This window comes from Schistocerca serialis, chromosome 6 (assembly GCF_023864345.2).
Source record: "Schistocerca serialis cubense isolate TAMUIC-IGC-003099 chromosome 6, iqSchSeri2.2, whole genome shotgun sequence".
NCBI lineage: Eukaryota > Metazoa > Arthropoda > Insecta > Orthoptera > Acrididae > Schistocerca > Schistocerca serialis.
The window spans coordinates 304,427,174-304,448,272 of NC_064643.1; the positions used below are offsets into that span (position 1 = coordinate 304,427,174).

Here is a 21,099-nt window from a genome sequence, read left to right on the forward strand (position 1 = left end):
GATGTCACCTGTTTTGCAAGTCGCAAACTGGGGCATCTAGCACGCATCTGCCTTGGCAGTGACACCAGCAGCAGAAGACAGGCTGCAGAATTTCATGCTGCAGCTGGATGTTAATGGAGTAATAGCAGAATTCCAATCGGATACAGGTGCAGCCGTGTCTGTGATTAATCTGGACACATACAGGCATACCAGATCACCACAGCTGCAGTACATTCAGCGCACAGTGGTGAGGTACAATGAACCATCAATTGCGTCGTGGGTCAGCTTGTAGACCAAGCTAAGTAAACGTACAGCTTGGGAAATAATCCTACTGGTAGTAAACTCTTGCATGACAATTAATATTTTTGGATTCAACCATATTATGCTTTTTAGTTTCTAAATTCAGACCAAAAGGACCTAGTTTGAACCACCATTCCATTCAAAGAGCTTGATACAGGGTGTGTGCAATATAAGTTTTGAACCTGCATTAAGTTGTGCCCATGTATCTTTAAAGCAATCACCAATGTCTAAGTTTTGTAGAGCATGTGCAATCAAGTTAAAGCAGAGCTACTTAGATTTCATTGCATGGAAGTAAAATCCCCAGTATCATCTAGCCTGTGGGCAATGCCAATGGTAGTAGTTAAGTAGCCAAATGGATGGTGACTTTATATCTTTCATTAAAGCTCAAGCTTTAGATGTGTATCCCATTCGTAAGCTAGAGGAATTGTTGGAAAAACTGAGGGAAAGGAGGACGGAGGGATTATTTTTCCAAAATAGATCCTTGTGATGTCTGTTTTCAGTTGCCTTTAGCTGCCTGTAGATGGTCAGACGAAACAGTTTTTACTGATTAATATTCCATTCAGCATATATTGTTGTAACAAATAACCATTTTGAGTCATTACCACTCCTGCAATATTTGAGCACCTTCAATTCCATGGTCTGCACTGTCATCAACAAATGTAGTTTCTTTGAGCCAAGTGTAAACTACCTCAGACATATATCAAGTAAGCAAGAGCTCATGCCCACAAAGGATTATATGGACACAATCAATAACTTAACAGCTCCTCAGCACCTCAAACAACTACAATTGCTCTTGGGCAATGTTCATTATTGTGCAAAATTCATTCCCAATGTGGCCCAGATGTCCTCCCTGCTTATTCAAACTGTGCAATCAGTGCTTCATCAAGTGAATGTTCAACATTTACACGTTTCCTTTTCTTGGAGAACACTGACTTGATATCACTGTTCTTTCAGAATACATACTTCAGATGATTAATTTCAAAACCCAAGAGGTCCTTGTCAGAAACAGTTTTTGCTCTGTGTACCAGCATATTTAAAGTTGCTCTCTTCTGGACTGGATAGTGAAAACTCTGGGCACTAAGATAAAAATCAGTGTGTGTTGGCTTGCTGTACACTGAGTGGCCGAGACGTTGAGCTGACTTTCGTTGTACCAGAACATCGAAAAACTGTAGTCTTCCCTCTTTCTCCATCTCAATGGTGAACAGGATGTTTAGGTGCAAGTTGTTCACATGTCCCTGGAAATGTTCAAGAGCTTTTACATTGTGTCACCAGATCATAAGCATGTCGTCAATCTAATGATAAAGTGAAGATGGTCAAATCGGAGCCGAATTTAATGCACATTCCCAGAAAGAAAAAAGAAAAAAAAAAAAAAAACAAAGGCATTGCTGGAGACAACCCACAGCCATTCCATCCACCATGTCATAAAATTTACTGCTGTACAGATGTAGGTGGTCTTAATAACATGTCATAACAACTTTATCATCTGAGGAGGAAAACGTTCTGCCAACAGTTTCAATGTGTCCTCCACATAAACTTTTGTAAATAGTGAGACCACATCCAGGCTGACTAAAACATCTTTTGGGCCAACTCTAATTTGTTTAATTTTCTCAATGAACATCTGCGAGTTTTTGATGTGATGTTCACAGTGGCCATGGCCTCAATGAATACCTTCCGTGTGGACTTGAGGTAATCCATACAACCTACGTCTGGGAACTTGTGCTCTAAATTTTTTATGACATACTCTGGTAGATGAGAATTCTCCAATGAGAATTCTCCAGGAGCTCCACTGTTTTTCTGCTGCATGACAGAGTAGGGTCCCATTTTAGACATCTGAATAAGCTGTCTTAATTACATTGGCAAAACTATTGATTGCTGCACCACAGCTTGGTTATTGGAAGAATAAATACATTGTCTAGTCTATATTCATTGTTGCTAGATGTTGATTGTCTTCTGTTTGGATGGTTACCTCCACATGTTCCAAAATTGCCACTCCGCAGCAGAAATAATTTTGTGCTCTCAAGTTTACAATGTGTAATTCTGTGATTGCAGTGCAAGGACATTTCAGGTTGAGGTACCAAACTGATCCTCCAAATGAATAGAACACGCACATATCATACCAACAGTTTGTAGACAAAGGAATGTATATAAAGGAAAGAGTCCTGACTGTCCTTATGTTTCCAACAAAAATGTTGCATGAATTCAAACTGCTTTCCAACACAGTCCTACAAAATCAACTTGTCGTGCCAGTCAGGGGTTGCAACGACCTACAACAATTATTTGTCACATTCTGAGGCATCAGTTAGTTATGAAGCCATTCAAGTTACAGCTGTTACAGGCTCTACGTTATTACGACAAATGCAAATGAGTGGCATTTCCTGATGAGCTTCAGAATTTGACTGACAGTGATAACACTTTTGCCCAATGCATCATGTTATGAAACTGATTTTCCACCTTACTGGGAAAGCAAACAAATACAATGTTCAAATCTGGGGCCTATAGAACCCACAAGCACAGACCATGTATGACATTCATCCAGAGTCAATGTGTTTTGTGCGCTTATGGTATTTTCTTTGTTGATGGAAAAATGGTTAACAGTCAGCAGTATCTTGCTATTTTAGAAAACTGGTTGTTTCTGAAACAGAACAAGGAAAACTTCATTTTTCAACACGACAGGGCATGCTCTCTCCGGAGTCCCCAAGTACATGAATATCTGAGTGAAAGTCTGCCAAGCCATTGGACTGGTCGTCAAACAGAGCAACTTAGCACTTCTCAGCTGGCCTCCACAGTCACCAGATTTGACATCCTGTGATTTTTTTCTGGAGGTTTCATTACGGACAACATTTATCCATCAACACTACCACAGACTCTAGAAGAGTTGATCCCATAATTTAGAAAAAATCAATTAATAAGTCATTATTAATTATTAAAATTTTTGAATGTTTCTGTTAAGGGTATCCAAATGATTCATTATTCCGTTGCACCAGTCATCTGTGTAAACATCCATACAATTTTTTTTTTTTTTTTTTTGGTCCCGAACATGAAGTCTTTGCTTTAGAAATTACAAATTTTGCTACTGTTTATTTGCTGTGGGTCACACAAGAAGCCAAATATTTCAGAAATACCTATTCGCACTGTGTTATCAGTTTTCAAATAAGTAGTAGAGCATGCATTCTCACTTACTTTTCTGAAGCGAGAATCATTTTGGCCATCATGGGATCAACTGGAAATTCTGCCATTCTTCGGCCAAGCTTTGTAAGTTCCCCATGATGATTTAAAGCTCCCAATGCATAGAGCTGCTCTAATGCCAACACCTACAACATGTTTCAGAACATCACTATGAATACTATGGTTAAAGTTACATGATGTTTACACAGAAACAATCACATCTTGGTACTTCTTCCATGCATTTCTTATAATGTTTTAATTTGCAGGAACACATTTCATGTCTCATTTTTATCTTAAGTGAAATGTACATAAATAAAAGTAAATCTAAACTATGTATTCTTGTTTGTGACTCCTCTGCAGACTTTCAGTGTCATTTGCATATGGTATAAAGTGAAGTTCAATAAGAAATCTGTAAGATACATCTGTGGGTAAAACAACATGGTGTAAACAGATCTTAATTTATTTCTACAATTTGATACAACAGATCAGTCAGTGAAGATATGAACTGAAATTCAGTCATTAGGAGACAACATTATCAAAATTATTACGAATGCTGAGTCTAACACCTATACATGATGATGATGATGATGATGAAGTCCCATACTCCTTGACAGAGCATAGGGGAGGAATAAGAGAAACAAAGTAAAGCCTTTAAATTTTACAAGTCAAAAATATTACTTATTTCTGTTCTGACTACAAAGATATAAAGTCTTCTTCTATGAAATTTCACTAATCCCAGCAATGGTATGACTTCACAAAATGACTTATCAGCACATACCCAATTTTTACTGATAATAAATTACTTATATGTTTCATTTTATTTTCTTCTTTGCTAACTACTGACAAGTAGTAGTCAGAACATGATTTTTTTCATTTAGTGCTTAGCTTATACTTATTTCCTTCAAAAAAGAGTAATTACCACACATAATCTCTGACCTATGAACAAACTATGACAGAGAACTGAAACATATGGCAGTATTACTTTATGCATTACCAGATTAAGGTAAGTATTCAAATTCTATGTTAATGATCCAAAAATGAATGTTTGACACTTGAAACAGTAGTAAATTAAAATGGAAGTAAAAAATAAATATTAATAAAAGACAAAAGAGAGAGTAGTAGTACCTATTTACTAGCAACCGAACAGGAGCAACTGAAGCAAGTCAGCGAGACAAACAAATCTAAAACACAACTGCATCTCTTTCAGAATCATAAAGTAGTTCCTTCATCAGCCACAATGAAACTGGGGAGAAGGCAGATAAGACATACACCTGTCAGAGGGCAGCAAAAGTCATTCCAAACACTGGATCAAGAAAGATGAAAATATGCAATAATGCAGTGAATGTTGTTCCAACTCCTTTCCTCCATCTTACATCACTACAAATTCTGAGCTCAGACCGACTTTTGCTACCCTTCACCACATCCTCTCACCGTTTCAGAGTTTTCTTTCATATGATGAAAGTAATGAAGGAAATATTAAAAAGCAGCACAAGCTAGATATATAACCAAATCTTTTATCTATATGTCAGTCAAATGCTCCAATTATTGCTGTTCAAATGGATGGCACAGAGACACTTGTCTTCTCACTGTCAAATATTGTAATGTAAACTGGGTGACATAAAGAAAAACAAAGCTGTTACAATACTATATATTTAATGTACTTAGTTTATAAATTTCATGGGATTGATTTCAAAAATAGGCTAATGCAATTTAAGCTGCACCACTCCTAGATTTTTTCTATCTACACCTCTTTTTTGTTTTGTTTTTTCCTCAGTTAATCACTTTAATGAATAATAATTATAATAATTTCTAATATGCTCTCACTCATCTTCTAAGCATACAGCATAATAGTTAAGCACTGTGCTTACCAAAGTCTCATGAGGCGGTGGATCAAGGAAATCAAAATGCAACAGGTCATTAATGCCTAAAGCCTTCAGAGTCAGGACTGCATTCCCCAGGTTGATCCTTTGTATCTCAGGGATTGTATTGTCTTCCAGCTCATGTTTGTATGCCCATGCTGTATATAGTCGGAAACACTTGCCAGCTGCCACACGGCCAGCACGGCCTGCACGTTGATTAGCTGATGCCTGAAAAATAAACCAACTAACCCTCTTTTAATTATTAGAAACTGTACTAAGATTGTAATGTTTCAGCACAACATAAATGTATGCTTCACCAACATAACAAACACAATTTTTCAGAAATACTGATAAAAAACACAATTATGAAATAATTATCTAGAAGTAACGAGTAATAATTTTCTAACATTACATTTCCACAAAACAGGGTTATAAAGAAATACAACAGAATATGTTTAGTCATTTCAATAATGAAAATGTTGTTGAAGTTTCCCTTCATATGACAACAGCGGTGAAGTAAATCAATGTAATAAGATATTATTAATCATTCCTTAGTCAGTGCATTACACACATTTGGGAGAATTACTATCTGTTAATAAAAAATAGATTGTAGATGTTAAGTTTCCTATACCAACTGATCAATGGATATTTTGTGTGTGTGTGTGTGTGTGTGTGTGTGTGTGTGTGTGTGTGAGAGAGAGAGAGAGAGAGAGAGAGAGAGAGAGAGAGAGAAAGGGTGGGGGGAGGAAGAGGGGAGTATAAAATAACATCTTTCTACAGATTCATCATTTTAAAAATAAAGAACACTGCAATGATTAAATTGTGTATAAAATTTTATCAAGTAAACTGCAAGTATTTATTTTATTGTTGAATTTTTCTCATATGACAACTGTTTTACACATTAAGTGTCCCTCCTATGAGTCACTGCATCTGGTATTTTTTTCTTTTGAGGTCAGCTGGGAATCAGGAAAAAAAGGACAGCTCACATGGTTTATTAAATGGCGATATATATAAAAAAAAAAGAAGCAATTTTGATTCATTTCATCAACAAAATATTGTCTAAAATGCAATTCACAGAGCCATCTCAAATTAGTCTGGATTAGGGTAAGATTACATCCTAGTTTGTAGCATCAGCTGAGAAATGACAGTAAATTGTATCCAGTTTCTACCCAACAGTTCCAAATTGTGGGTTTAGTTAAGGCCGACACCCACATAACAAGATATTTTTCAAGATATTCCAAATACTACGTGCTGGGTGGCAAAAATCAGAATGTAAATATAGTAAGGAAAGTTGTGGTAGAATGTAAATAGTTTAGAAGTAAAGGACACCAGACACTGAACAGTAGAAGCACCGAGTTGTTGATAAAACACTTCTACTATCTGATGATTGGTCTCCTTTACTCAGTTCTATCAAAATCAGAACTGCTTTTACATGTGGGTGGTTTAGTTAGAAAATGGGGCATGTCCTTTGAGAAAAAATCATTTAAACACGATCTATTGTTTACTGCAAATAATACAAACAGCACACACATGAAACCTTTTTCTTATTTTTTTTATATCATCAAGAACAGTAGAAAATTACAGTTAGAATGAAATTTGCCTTCCAGTGGCTGCTTTTGAAGGAAAAACTTCTGTCTCTTATTATAGACAATCTGAGATTATGAGGAAAATTGGAGCCGGAAAAAAGTGAAGAACATGGAGGAATGGTAACTTTGCCATATGTTGACAGTGTTTCTTTGAAAATAGTAAGATTACTGAAGAAATATGAAGTTCTCAGAGCTCTTCTAGGTTCAGTAAAAGACAAACTTGGTTTGAGAAAGCCTGGTGTCCTGTAGCTGATTGTAGTAGGCACTGTCAGTCAGTTGAACTGTGTTCTTAAGAGAATATTTAAATCATCATGTAAACATAAACAAGTGTGCAAATGTGCTCTGTTATGCAATTCAACATCCAACAAGCATCAGTGGAATGTTACATGTGTAGACATCCCTTGTTACATAAGGTGCTTTTTAACTGTATTGTTTTCATTTGTGATAAATCTGTTTTTATTTTTAACAAACCTGTATGGAATCTGCTATATACTACTCACTAAATGTCAACATGGCATGTCTGACACAGTCATAACTAAAAAGGACATACAACAAGTTTTTAAAGATTAGAAGATGACAGTCTTAACTATTGAAACCAATCATCAAGAATAAATAGTACTGAATGCAATCTAGGTTGTTAAATTTTCTTGAAAAGGGGAAAGATTGTCAAAGTAAATTACTTGTGCAAGTAAAGTATTTTTAAGAAAAACTAATGCACAAGTAAATAAAATTTGTACTTACTACTTTAAAATACCCGCATTTGGGAGTCGTACTTCCTAAGTCAAATTATAGCCCAAGCACATCACAAACTTGAATATACAGATAAAGTTATGGTAGTGTATGTTTACCTTTGATATTGGGACAATGATCAATGATTCCATCCCAGTTCTTGAATTAAAATTGTTTTGCTTACAAAAACCAGGATCAATAACATAAATAATATTGTCGATAGTTAGAGAAGTTTCTGCAATGTTTGTTGCTAACACAACCTGAAAACAAAAGATAATTGTTAACTCTATATGTACAAAAATAAATGCTTGTGAGAACTATTTTATTAGTAACGGTCGAGGTTGGAAAGCTGTGGCATGTAAGCATAATTTTGGAATTCCTGGGGTAGTTTCAACAATATCTGGCACAAATATGACTTACTACCTGGAAAAATATGATGTTGAGTGTGACAATATAAACTTAACTAACAATCAAATTATGGGATGGAATGTACTTAACTTCAGGAGGCAAAATACACTCCTGGAAATTGAAATAAGAACACCGTGAATTCATTGTCCTAGGAAGGGGAAACTTTATTGACACATTCCTGGGGTCAGATACATCACATGATCACACTGACAGAACCACAGGCACATAGACACAGGCAACAGAGCATGCACAATGTCGGCACTAGTACAGTGTATATCCACCTTTCGCAGCAATGTAGGCTGCTATTCTCCCATGGAGACGATCGTAGAGATGCTGGATGTAGTCCTGTGGAACGGCTTGCCATGCCATTTCCACCTGGCGCCTCAGTTGGACCAGCGTTCGTGCTGGACGTGCAGACCGCGTGAGGCGACGCTTCATCCAGTCCCAAACATGCTCAATGGGGGACAGATCCGGAGATCTTGCTGGCCAGGGTAGTTGACTTACACCTTCTAGAGCACGTTGGGTGGCACGGGATACATGCGGACGTGCATTGTCCTGTTGGAACAGCAAGTTCCCTTGCCGGTCTAGGAATGGTAGAACGATGGGTTCGATGACGGTTTGGATGTACCGTGCACTATTCAGTGTCCCCTCGACGATCACCAGTGGTGTACGGTCAGTGTAGGAGATCGCTCCCCACACCATGATGCCGGGTGTTGGCCCTGTGTGCCTCGGTCGTATGCAGTCCTGATTGTGGCGCTCACCTGCACGGCGCCAAACACGCATACGACCATCATTGGCACCAAGGCAGAAGCGACTCTCATCACTGAAGACGACACGTCTCCATTCGTCCCTCCATTCACGCCTGTCGCGACACCACTGGAGGCAGGCTGCACGATGTTGGGGCGTGAGCGGAAGACGGCCTAACGGTGTGCGGGACCGTAGCCCAGCTTCATGGAGACGGTTGCGAATGGTCCTCGCCGATACCCCAGGAGCAACAGTGTCCCTAATTTGCTGGGAAGTGGCGATGCGGTCCCCTACGGCACTGCGTAGGATCCTACGGTCTTGGCGTGCATCCGTGCGTCGCTGCGGTCCGGTCCCAGGTCGACGGGCACGTGCACCTTCCGCCGACCACTGGCGACAACATCGATGTCCTGTGGAGACCTCACGCCCCACGTGTTGAGCAATTCGGCGGTACGTCCACCCGGCCTCCCGCATGCCCACTATACGCCCTCGCTCAAAGTCCGTCAACTGCACATACGGTTCACGTCCACGCTGTCGCGGCATGCTACCAGTGTTAAAGACTGCGATGGAGCTCCGTATGCCACGGCAAACTGGCTGACACTGACGGCGGCGGTGCACAAATGCTGCGCAGCTAGCGCCATTCGACGGCCAACATCGCGGTTCCTGGTGTCTCCGCTGTGCCGTGCGTGTGATCATTGCTTGTACAGCCCTCTCGCAGTGTCCGGAGCAAGTATGGTGGGTTTGACACACCGGTGTCAATGTGTTCTTTTTTCCATTTCCAGGAGTGTATTTAGTAATGCCAATAGACAGAAATAAAATAAAAGTATCTACATAACTAAGAGACCAAGGGCACCCATCCCCAGGGGAAACAGGTCCCATATGAAAACAATATAGTGTTATCAGGTGCTTTCCTTTCAAGAAAATAATTTAAAAGTCAATAATATGCAAGTTTTTAACAGGGTCAGAACAGGAATGTTTTTTATAGCTACTCACAAGTCACCCTTTGTCTTCCAAAATATTAAAAGTACTCCATAGCCCCAGGTCTACCATACCACCCCCCCTCCCAAAAAAAAAAACTCAAACTATCATAGGGGCACCCTTGTAAGTGACTAACCTGCGGCATAGTAACCCAGTCCCAGTTGCAGGTTACTTACCAAATGGCTTCTAGGGGGCAACAAAAATTCGATTTTCTGTATTTCATATAATTATTGACAGAATTCAAAAATTTAAAATGCTGTCATAATTAATTTATTAAGGGGGGTAGGACATCAAATGGGACGACTTGGAGCAGGAGAGACACCACAGGAATTTTCAATTTCCACTGTTTATACTTTTAAAAATAAATTCATAAAACTTTTGTCAGGAAGACCAGAGAGGATTCAGGATTTACCCTTATAGTGGTGGAAGCTCAAAAATATAAGAAAATAATTTATTTTTTTTTACATTTGTATTTCACTTTTGTTCTCTTACCATTGGCTGCATTTGTTGCTATAGGTACACTTTTCTTCGTAAGTAAGGGAGATTCTTCGATGAATTTTGCACAGCATACTACCCATACTAACAGCTGTATGAAACTCTAGAATTTTCCAAATCTATTAAAAACTGTGGTAAAAATTGAGATAATTAACTATAAAATTTGAGTTTTTTCTAAGTGTGAAGTTTAAAATGTAATAGCACATTCATTTTTTCATAAATAAAATAATTTCTAGAGTTTCATACACCTGTAAGTATGGTTTGTATGCTGTGCAAAATTCATCAAAGAATCTCTCTTACTTATGAAGAAACGTGTACCTATAGCAACAAACGCAGCCAACAAAAGCACAAAAATGATGAACTTTCAAATGAAAAAAAATTATTTTGTAATTTTTTTTTAACTTCCACTGCTATGATTGTGAATCCTGAATCCTTCCTGGTCATGCTGACAATTATGAATTTATTCGTAAAAGTATAGACAGTGGAAATTAAAATGTCCTGTGGCATCTCTCCTGCTCGAAGACAGCCTGTTTGACATCCTACCTCCCTTAAGAGGTATAATGTTATGTTATAGGTTTAACATAGTAAGACAAATATCAAATTAGAAACTGAATATATGTCTTATGGCAGCAGAACTCATGGCACACACACACCTAGCGTGTATTGATCCAGTATCTGAGAATGAATCCAGTATCTGAGAATGACTTCCAACAAACTTTACACGTAGTTTCCAACCTTTATGGAAACTTTTTCTCATTGTGCCCTCCCCCCCCCCCCCCCCCCTTCCCCAAAAAAAAGGAATAAAGGAAAAAAGCTTATCGCTTGCTAAATTTTCGTTATTCATGCGACTTTAGCATCAGGCTACATATTTTAATTTATTACTTCTTTACTAAAAACACTTTCACATTTTGTAGACAGTATACACATATATCTCTGAATGTACCTGCAAAATTATATCATTTTATGATACACAGTTCACGAAATTGATGTCATGAAAAATTAGCTTCTACTTAAAATATAGCACAAATCACCCAGCCTACACTCATCCAGTGTTTGATAATGAGAGCCTTCCAACAAACTTTAAACATAATTTCCAACCTTTTCTAAACTTCTTCTTGCATACATGTTTAACATCAAATATTTAATCAAAATTCTGAAACCGTTTTATACGTGATCATTCAATTCTGTGAAGAAACCAGGGTTTACTGGTACAACACAATAATAGCTTTTCGAACTAACAGCCCCTGTTCACTCACACCAGGACGAGAACGGACCATTTGAAGTAGGGACAAGTTTGGAGTAAGACCTTGGACTTAACCTCCATTAATAACACGATCCCACTCCCCACTTTTTTTATCATTATATTTTTCATTTATTATGTCTTATTTAATATCTTCTTTGTAGATATTTTACTTTTAATCTTCCTTCTCCACTCTTCATTCCCAATTCTTGTTTTCTTCACTGCATACCATACTAATTTTAATTCTCTTCCTCTTAATTTAGCTTTACTTCTCACTCTGCCTTTATCATCTTAGGACTGAAGGCGAGACAGTGCTCACCAAGTCTTATGATTGACCTCCTACTCTTTCTGATCCCCCACCCTCTGTCCTAAATCATCTCTGTCTGTCTCCATCCTTATAACAGCTTAGTAACTCTCTTCCTGGATGAAAGTGATCTGCTCTTCCTTTTTAACCTTCTCTAATCTCTCTCTCTTTCCCCTCAGAAGATGGAACTAATAGTTATGAAAGTTAATAGGGTTTCATGTACTTTTACAAGTGTCAATCAGCAATATTAAAAATTTTGCCTCCCGTGAATAAGTAATGGGCAGCAATTTTGTTTCATAATTGAATGTAAACTTTCATTAATAAGACAAAAATTATGGTTGTCTCTGGTCATATTTTTACACGGAAATGTTTTCTTGTTTTGGTGCAAGAAACCCTACCCCACTTTGTAGACGTATTTCTGATATACCATGTATAGTTTGCACAGGCAGTCTGATTTCTGGATAAGATAGTGACATACAACATAAATAAAAACCATATAAAACTTGAGGGCTTAGAAAACATGCTATACATACCTTGCGAGCACCTGGTGGTGTCGGTTGAAATATTTTTGCCTGCATATCACTAGGCAGATTAGCATATACAGGTAATATAATCAGTTCCTTTATTTTGGAACCTAACCTCCTTGTTCTCTCTTGAAGCAGTTCCTGACAAGTTTCAATTTCATCTTGTCCTGTTAAAAAAACCAAGATATCTCCAAGTGGTTGTGTAGCATGTATCTGCAGTATCGATACAACACACGCATCTATATAGTCTGCCTCCGGAGCTTTCGTATAGTATATGTCCACTGGAAATCGCCTTCCTGTAAAAACAATAAATGTATAACTGGCATAAACCAGAAAAAAAGGGTAATTATCAAAAACACAACACAGCAAGCTCCCGATGAACAAAGTGTGGATTAAACAGCTTGAATATTATCCATGTAATGTTTGATGGGAGGCGGGAAGAGAACCTAAACTGTCAAATTGGAATGGATATTTTCATTTAAAATACAAATTTCTAGTTGTGAAGCTGTGTATGATGAAAACATCCACATGTGATTAAATAGTAATAACTATGCAGTTGAATTTGAGCAGCTAAGTGACACAGATATAGTGAACAATGTGTGTCCAGAAAAGGAAGAGATGCGACCTAGAAGTACATTATCATGCATACTGAGGCACTGAAATGCTTTGATCTATTATTATAATGTGCAGGGCAAAACTTGTTTGAACCATACCAGTGTACAGATTCCATAAAATGAAGAGATGCCTATTACAGTGTGTTTTTAAATGTGATTACTTAAATAAATTGTCAGTTTCTGGTGAGTAACGCATAAGTAACACAAAGCAGCTTTCTACATCTACATCTACATCCATACTCCGCAAGCCACCTGACGGTGTGTGACGGAGGGTACTCTGAGTACCTCTATCGGTTCTCTCTTCTATTCCAGTCTCATATTGTTCGCCGAAAGAAAGATTGTCGGTATGCCTCTGTGTGGGCTCTAATCTTTCTGATTTTATCCTCATGGTCTCTTCGCGAGATATACGTAGGAGGGAGCAATATACTGCTCGACTCTTCGGTGAAGGTATGTTCTAGAAACTTCAACAAAAGCCCATACCGTGCTACTGAGCGTCTCTCCTGCAGAGTCTTCCACTGGAGTTTATCTATCATCTCCGTAACGCTTTCGCGATTACTAAATGATCCTGCAATGAAGTGCGCTGCTCTCCGTTGGATCTTCTCTATCTCTTCTATCAATCCTACCTGGTACGGATCCCACACTGGTGGGACTTTAGCTTTTGTGTATGTGTGTGTGTTTTCAGTTTATGCTAAAACATTTATACAGTGTGTACATTAAGTTCAGGAACACTTTCAATTATTTATTTCACAAGAACCAAACATTGTACAGATATCATACATATGTCACTTTTCATGTATACTGCCACAGCACAGTTTGGTAATTTCCCGATAGTCAGTGCTAGTCGCATACATGATGAGTTCAGGTGCAGAGTGAGCTTTATGTGTGTAGGAGTTAGACTAAAAAGTGGACAGGCATAATTGTCGAATCTGAGGTACAAAGCATCCACAACAATGCATTGAATTTGAGTGTGATTCCCCAAAGGTAAATGTTTTTTTGGTGCCTTGTCACATCAACAACTGTACGTGCCATTCTTCTTCGCCGAGAGCACTGTCACTGGATATTCCTAACTGGACAAGTTGCAGCAATAGCTGATGCCTCAAATGCAATTGGACTCTCCGTTCATCTTTTTTCAGCAGGTTGAGGTTCCACCCCATATTCATCGTGAAGTTTGTGGGTACCTGAACACGGAGCTTCCGCATCAATGGATTGGCCATGCTACAGAAGGGGACAGCTGTTTCATGAAATGGGCTCCCCGATCACCAGATCTCACTCCGTGTGACTTTTTTCTGTGGGTACACATTTAAGATCTGGTGTATATACTGCCTCTACTACGTGATGTAGCAGAGCTCCAGGAGAGAATACGGGAAGCGACTGCCAGAGTTGACGATGGTATGCTGGTGGTGGTGGTTAGTGTTTAACGTCCCGTCGACAACGAGGTCATTAGAGACGGAGCGCAAGCTCGGGTTAGGGAAGGATTGGGAAGGAAATCGGTCGTGCCCTTTCAAAGGAACCATCCCGGCATTTGCCTGAAACGATTTAGGGAAATCACGGAAAACCTAAATCAGGATGGCCGGAAACGGGATTGAACCATCGTCCTCCCGAATGCGAGTCCAGTGTGCTAACCACTGCGCCACCTCGCTCGGTGATGGTATGCTGGGACAGGTATGGCAAGAATTCAATTACCATACTGACGTCTGCCGGTTTACTCATGGTTTGCATATTGAATGTTTGTAAAAAAAATCTTTCAGAGTTTCTCTTCAAAATGCAATATGTATGACATCTGTACAATGTTTACATCTTGTGCAATAAATAACTGAAAGTGTTCCCAGACTTTATGTACACCCTGTATTTTGTATTATCCAAGTTCTTTGCCTATCTGTACAGTCTCGAGTTTACTTTAAACTGGATAACTGAGAGCTTGCTGTACTTTCTTTTACACACATATTTTTTCTACAACTTAAAATCAATCAGGAAAGCCACCAATCTAAAATTAAGCTGATAATTGAGAATTCTGGGAAGGATTGAAACAATGCAATAAGTAAAGTCAACCACTCACTATAGAGTAGAGGCACTAACTAGAGGCACTAACTAGTTGATAAGCACACAAAGAAGAAAATGAACCTATCCCTTTTATTTTGATAAATTATCCATTTGCAGTATTCTGAGCATGATGTGCTTCTCGCAAACTACTGATTCACAACCTGCGCCATCTGGTTGCTTCCTACCAACACTAGCTTTTCTGGATTGCGTAGGTGTGAATTCTTCCTAGAAGTGTGAAAAAGTGACTGGTTAAAACTGGTACTGATATTTTAGTTCTGGATAATCGGCATTGTTCGGCATTTATTATCTCTCATTTATGACAGACTTTAATTTTTTACTAATAACCAGGTCAAAAACCGAAATACTAATTAGCCATAGCAGCAGTGCTAAAATTTTTTGTTTCCAAATGAACCTTATTTAAAAATGAGTAAGTTTTATTTGTAAAATTTCTTTCACTTTCAAGTACTGTGTGGTTATTGAAAATCGGAAAAAGCAATCAGTGCTTTTTTTAATAACAATGACAACACAAATGAGTAACAAATGCATGAAATAAGAATTGGGACAATTCATCATATCAATATCATATGATCATGTAATCATATGGCATAGCCAATTGGATAGCACGTGTGTACATGCAGTGTCCAAGACTTGCCCCTTGTAGTCTATATTTATATGATAGTTTCTCATTGTCGTCGATAGCCATCGATTGTATTACTGAATGGCACTGTCTTAGTCTGAAAGTACTTTATGAAATGCTGTACAAGTGAAATACAATGTTCCACTTGCTTTAAAATAATAAGAATTGGGGGAGCCATATACAAGCTTGCAACATTGTATAAGGAGAAAACTTAAAACTTAACAATTCACTCACAGTTTACGATAAAAATGGAAAGTAGCTGATCTGGTGCCCGTGTCTATAATATGCCTTTATCTGGTTGTAGTCATTGAAAACAGACAAATTAACATGGAAAGTAGTGTTCTTTAACCTCAGTTTTCACCCTTCAGTACCAACTATTTGTAGTGCCCAAATAGCTATGATCTACAATTAGAACATGATTTTTTTTATTTTTATTTATTTATTTATTTTGCAGCTTTTCAGAAAATTATCACAATATGAAGTTACTAGTGACTTCTTGTAGAATTCAACCAATTATCATTGTTGAGAAAAACACTGAATGATGGACACACTAAGTTTCCTTTTATTTATCTATTTAATTTGATATTTTTGTTCTGTGTATCTTGAAAACGTGGAAATCAATTTTTTTCAGTCTTTATTCAGGTTCTACATTTATTACAGGAAATATTAGCAATGAAAAACAAAAAATTGGTTATTTCAGAAACTGGTTATTTTGGGCCTGTCAGGTTGAACTGGCATTGAAAGAAGAACCGATATAACTGAAAACCGAAAGTTTCAGCAATAATCACCATTCCTAACTCTCCCCACAACATATTCTTCATTGCTGCAATCCCTCTGGTCTCAACCTTCACTAGTCCCTGTCCTCCTCCTACTTATCACCTTCCCTTCCCCCAAACCAGCAGAACGCATACCTTCTATTCTGCCAACGCATCTACAGTCCTTTCCCTTTCTCTAGCTCTTGTAATCTTCCCTCTCCCTTTCCCACATGCCCCCCTCCCCCCCTCCATCCCTCGAGCAAAGCCTCCCAATTCTGCACTTAGCAGCCCTATCCTGTGGCCATGAAGTCCCTGCACAGCCTCAGGACAGCACAATGTCTTCCCCCTCCTACTACCACTCCCCCTTCCCCACTGCAGTCATGCTGTAGAGGGAGAAGACAATGGCCATGGGAGCAGTCCTATCCTGTCCCCACCAAGTCCCTGGAGAGTCTCAAGACAGGACATCTTCCCCCTCCTACTACTGGTCCCCCTCCCCAATGCAGTCATGCTACATTGGGTGGAGACAGTGGCCATTTGAGCAGCCCTATCCTGTCCCCACCAAGTCCCTGCACAGTCTCAAGACAGCACATCATCATCTCCCCCACCCCCACTAACGCTCTCCCTCCCCACCACAGTTGTACCATAATGCACGGAGACAGTGGAAATGTTTGTAGGTGAATCGTACTTGTGTAAATGTATGTGTGTTTTTTGGTTCCAAATAAATGCTTTTTGTCTAAGAGCTTAAATGTTTAGCAGTCTTTTCATTGTACCTGTCTAAAAGACTCAAAACCTCCTCTATGTGGTGAGTAGTAATCTATCTTTTTCATAATACTGTTGTTATTCCATCCTACATTTTTCCTTGTTTGGTTGAAAACCTGAGACTTATGGCAGCTTCAGCTACAACAACAGCTCCTATGCCTCATGAAACACACAGTCAAATTCCAGCCATCATATTAGAGCTATTTTCAGGAGAAATACAGAAGTGGTCTCGATTTTCAGAACAGTTTAGTCTTCTACAGACTGCAGTCCTTCAGTTTCTGCTATGGACAGAATGTCTTCCTCCATGAGTGCTTGGGTGATGAGCCAAAGAACCTCACTGAAAAAATTCCAATCACTGCCAATTCATATGAGGAAATGAAACGAATCTTTGTTTTATGCTATGGAGCCAAAACTGTATAACTGAATTTGATTATCTTGAAGCTATGAAAACAATGTCACATGCATCAAATGTGGGCTTCCTGACGAGATACAATTCGACAATGGACTATTTACGCATGAAGAGAAAAGATTTCTGAAAGCCGTATCATGAAGCTAATGGAATTTTTGACTGATGAACGGGGCGTAGTAATGTTTCAGACACCTTCACATCCACAGCTGCCACACTACAAGTAAATGCCAAGGGAATGAATCCCGACAGAAAGATGAAAAGGCTTGTGACTTATGATTTGTGACCTATGATTTCATTCAGCACAAGATTATTCTGTGGTGTAGATAATGGTTGTGAGGCGCAACTGTAACTGCATCTGAGATGGGAAACATTCTTTGCTGTGTTGGGTAGTACATGTACAGGAGCGAGGTGGGGCAGGGAGGGAAACAAATAGCAGGGTAGGGATATGGGACTACGCAGGGATGCTGGCTGGACAGAAGGTGTGTGTAGGATTGGAATGGGAGAATGGATGGGGATAGGAAGGAGGAGGAAGGGGACTTGTAAAAGCTGACACCAGGAAGCTTAAGGGAACAAAGGATATGCTGGAGGGTGAGTTTCCACCTGTGCAATTCTGAAAAGCTGGTATCGGAGGAAAGAATCAAGGTGGTACACACTGTGAAGCAACTGTTAAGTCCAATACATGATGCTGGCAGCACATTCAGCAAATGGGTGGTCCATCTGTCTCTGGACCACAGTTTGGAGGTTGTGATTCATGTATACAGACAGCTTATTAGTAATCATGCTTACATTGAATGCAGTGTAGTGGTTGCAGGTAAGGTGGTAGATCATATGGCTGCTGTCACAGATGGATTGATGGGTTAGGAGATGCCACTGGCAGGACTGCAGTTGGTGCTATTGGGAGGATGTATAAGACAGGTCTTGCATCTGGTCTATCAGGGGTGTGAGCCACAGGACAAGGGGGGCTGGGACCATGGGTGGAACAGGGACAGCCAAGGATAATGCACAAGTCGGCTGGGTGGCAGAATACTGCTGTGGGACGAGTCGGGATAATAGTGGGGAAGATAGTTTCATTTCAGGGCACAACGACCGGTAGTCAAAACCCTGGCAGAAAATATGATTCAGTTGCTCTGTCGTGGGCATCTGATGAAAGATTTAGTTTGATAGCTAATAATATCTAGCAGCACTTTCTTCTTCTAAGTGCCTGTTTACCACTCAGTACTTTCTCTGTGTGGTGAGTAGCAATCTATCATTTGCATATTGTTGTATTACATCCTTGATTCCCCATTACAGTTGCAGTTACGAGGCAAACCTCAAAGAGTATCGCTTTTTTTTGGGCTGGACACTGGGTGATGTGGGGTGGTAGGTGACTGGGGAGACAAGGCACAAGAGGTCTGTTTCTAGAATCGGAAGTACTGTTGGTGGCTGGTAAGTCTGATGTAGACAATGATACTAATGAAAACATCCTTGAGATGGGGGTCAACACAAGGAAGGTAACTTGTTGGGCTGAGGAGTAAGACACTAAGTGAATGGGGGAGAAAGTATTGAGGTTTGGATAATTGGGTGTCCTCACCCTCACTCCAGTTTATGAAGACATCATCAGTGAACCTGAACCAGGTGAGAGTTTTGGGATTCTGAGTCATTAGGAAGGATTCCTCTAGATGGCCCATGATTAGATTGGCATACAATGCCACCTTGTAATGTACCACAGATCTGTCTGTAGGTGATCCCTGCACTAACAAGCTGTCTGTACACACAAATGCCCATCCAGGATGAATATGCAAACAACAACAAAAAATTCCAAGATTTTTCCCAGATTTCCTGGTTAAAAATGGAATTTTCCCTGCCTGAAAATACACATTTTCCTCAATGAAAATACACTTTTTCCTGGGTGAAAATAAACATTTTCCCAGGTGAAAATACGCTTTCTCTGTGTTAAGTGAATAGTGGGGAAGATAGTTTCATTTCAGTACACAATGACTGGTAGTCAAAACCACAGTGTACTTTCCCTCAGAACTGTAAAACATATCATTCCTTTGAATGGTAAAAATTTTATACACCAGCAAAGAATTACTAGGCACTTTAGAAACAAAACCTAGCAAAAAATAAGTGTTTTGGGAAGATTTTTGGCGCACAGCAACATGTATGACGCACGTTTTCATATTATGGAATTATAAATGTGAACTCCACCACACATAGCGCATTAGTTTCCGAAGTACTGAAATTGAGATTGCGATGCGCTTTCATTAGCCAATCACAGCTCACGTCACATGATCTCACCAGCTAATTACAGCAGATATTCAAAGTATCAGACACATGATGTAGTCAGGCAATAGCAACATGTATTAAGAAGCGCAAACACATAAATGGGAAAAGTTCATGATTTAAATTAGTATAGTTACAAGAAGCTAATGTTTCACATATGATATGGTGTTTTTCTGCATGTGATGCCTTTAAGAATTATCAAAACAAATGAAAATTTTTAAATTATGACACAAATGTCGCGTCTTCTTGACCCAAATTTTTCTAAGTAGCTGGTCCTCAATGTGTTAAGTTTTGAATAAGAGTAAAATGCTCTGTGATCAAGAAATTCATCGCACATTCTCACATGTAACATAATATATCTCATATAAAAGGAAATTTACTTCGAAAGTAACACTTCTCAAACCTTCATTTGCAATATTTTTCCATGACCCATTATAAATGTGTTCATTTGAGCAATTGCTAGAGAGTGCCAGAAAATGCACAGCTACGACAACACAGGAAGCCCGTGCTTGGTGTTTGCTCTGCCCATACACCTTTCATCGCATTTCTGTTTGGAATTTCGTTTGTAATGGGGCATCATGTGACCATTTACAGTAATGTGGTATGTTGTTCAGAGGGGACACACGGAGTTATTGTATTTCGGGCAGTTGTTTGATTGTATCTTATACAGATAAGGCATGCAGGAATAGAAAGCAGTCCTTGGCACAATATTCATTTTCAAAACTAGACTCTGCAGTCAAAGTATCCCAATATTTTGCCATGTGGTAACTTAATACAGTTTTTTTTTTTTTTTGGTTCTAGTCTGCAATACTGTTACATAGCAATTGTACTTAAGTTTATGTGCACTAAACACTGCAAAAAGCTAGTAAGGAGCACAAGTTCGTTACAAAAATATTAAAAATATTTGTTTGTATACACCAGAATTAAGAACAATAAGCTTTCCATTACTTTTTCAAAATGTTTAAAAAAACAACAAGTTTATTTGTGAAGCAAAGAAACTGTATAACTGGTAGTTTATATTCTACTCAATGAGTAAATATAAAGCCTTGTGGGGAGTTACAGTGATAAAACAAGGTATGTTGGCAGTCTATAATTTACTGAAGAATGGCGTTCTGTAAATTTATGATGGAAACAACACAAATTAAGAAATAACGTTAGGCGTAAAGGAAGTAGGAGACAAGTGTTGAAACATGTCTTGCAATTGGGAAGGCAGGTATGTAAAAGTCTGCTAAAGCTTTTCAGTGTGGTTTTCGGGACGCCAGTTTTCTTGGAGTACCAGCATCATTTTATCTCATGTTTGGTTCTTTACTATGGC

At 38.8% G+C, this 21,099-nt stretch overlaps 1 protein-coding gene across 1 annotated transcript in view; it reads right to left on the minus strand.

The window, feature by feature from the left end:
* LOC126484274 (pre-mRNA-splicing factor ATP-dependent RNA helicase DHX16) overlaps positions 1 to 21,099 on the minus strand; it is a 111,433-nt gene that overhangs the window by 36,070 nt on the left and 54,264 nt on the right. Inside the window, exons 10-13 of the mRNA XM_050107697.1 lie at positions 12,318 to 12,604; positions 7,738 to 7,878; positions 5,313 to 5,531; positions 3,460 to 3,590 (exon numbers count right to left, since the gene is read on the minus strand). Of these exons, the coding sequence (XP_049963654.1) occupies positions 3,460 to 3,590; positions 5,313 to 5,531; positions 7,738 to 7,878; positions 12,318 to 12,604 (778 nt within the window). The remainder of the gene's footprint in view (positions 1 to 3,459; positions 3,591 to 5,312; positions 5,532 to 7,737; positions 7,879 to 12,317; positions 12,605 to 21,099) is intronic.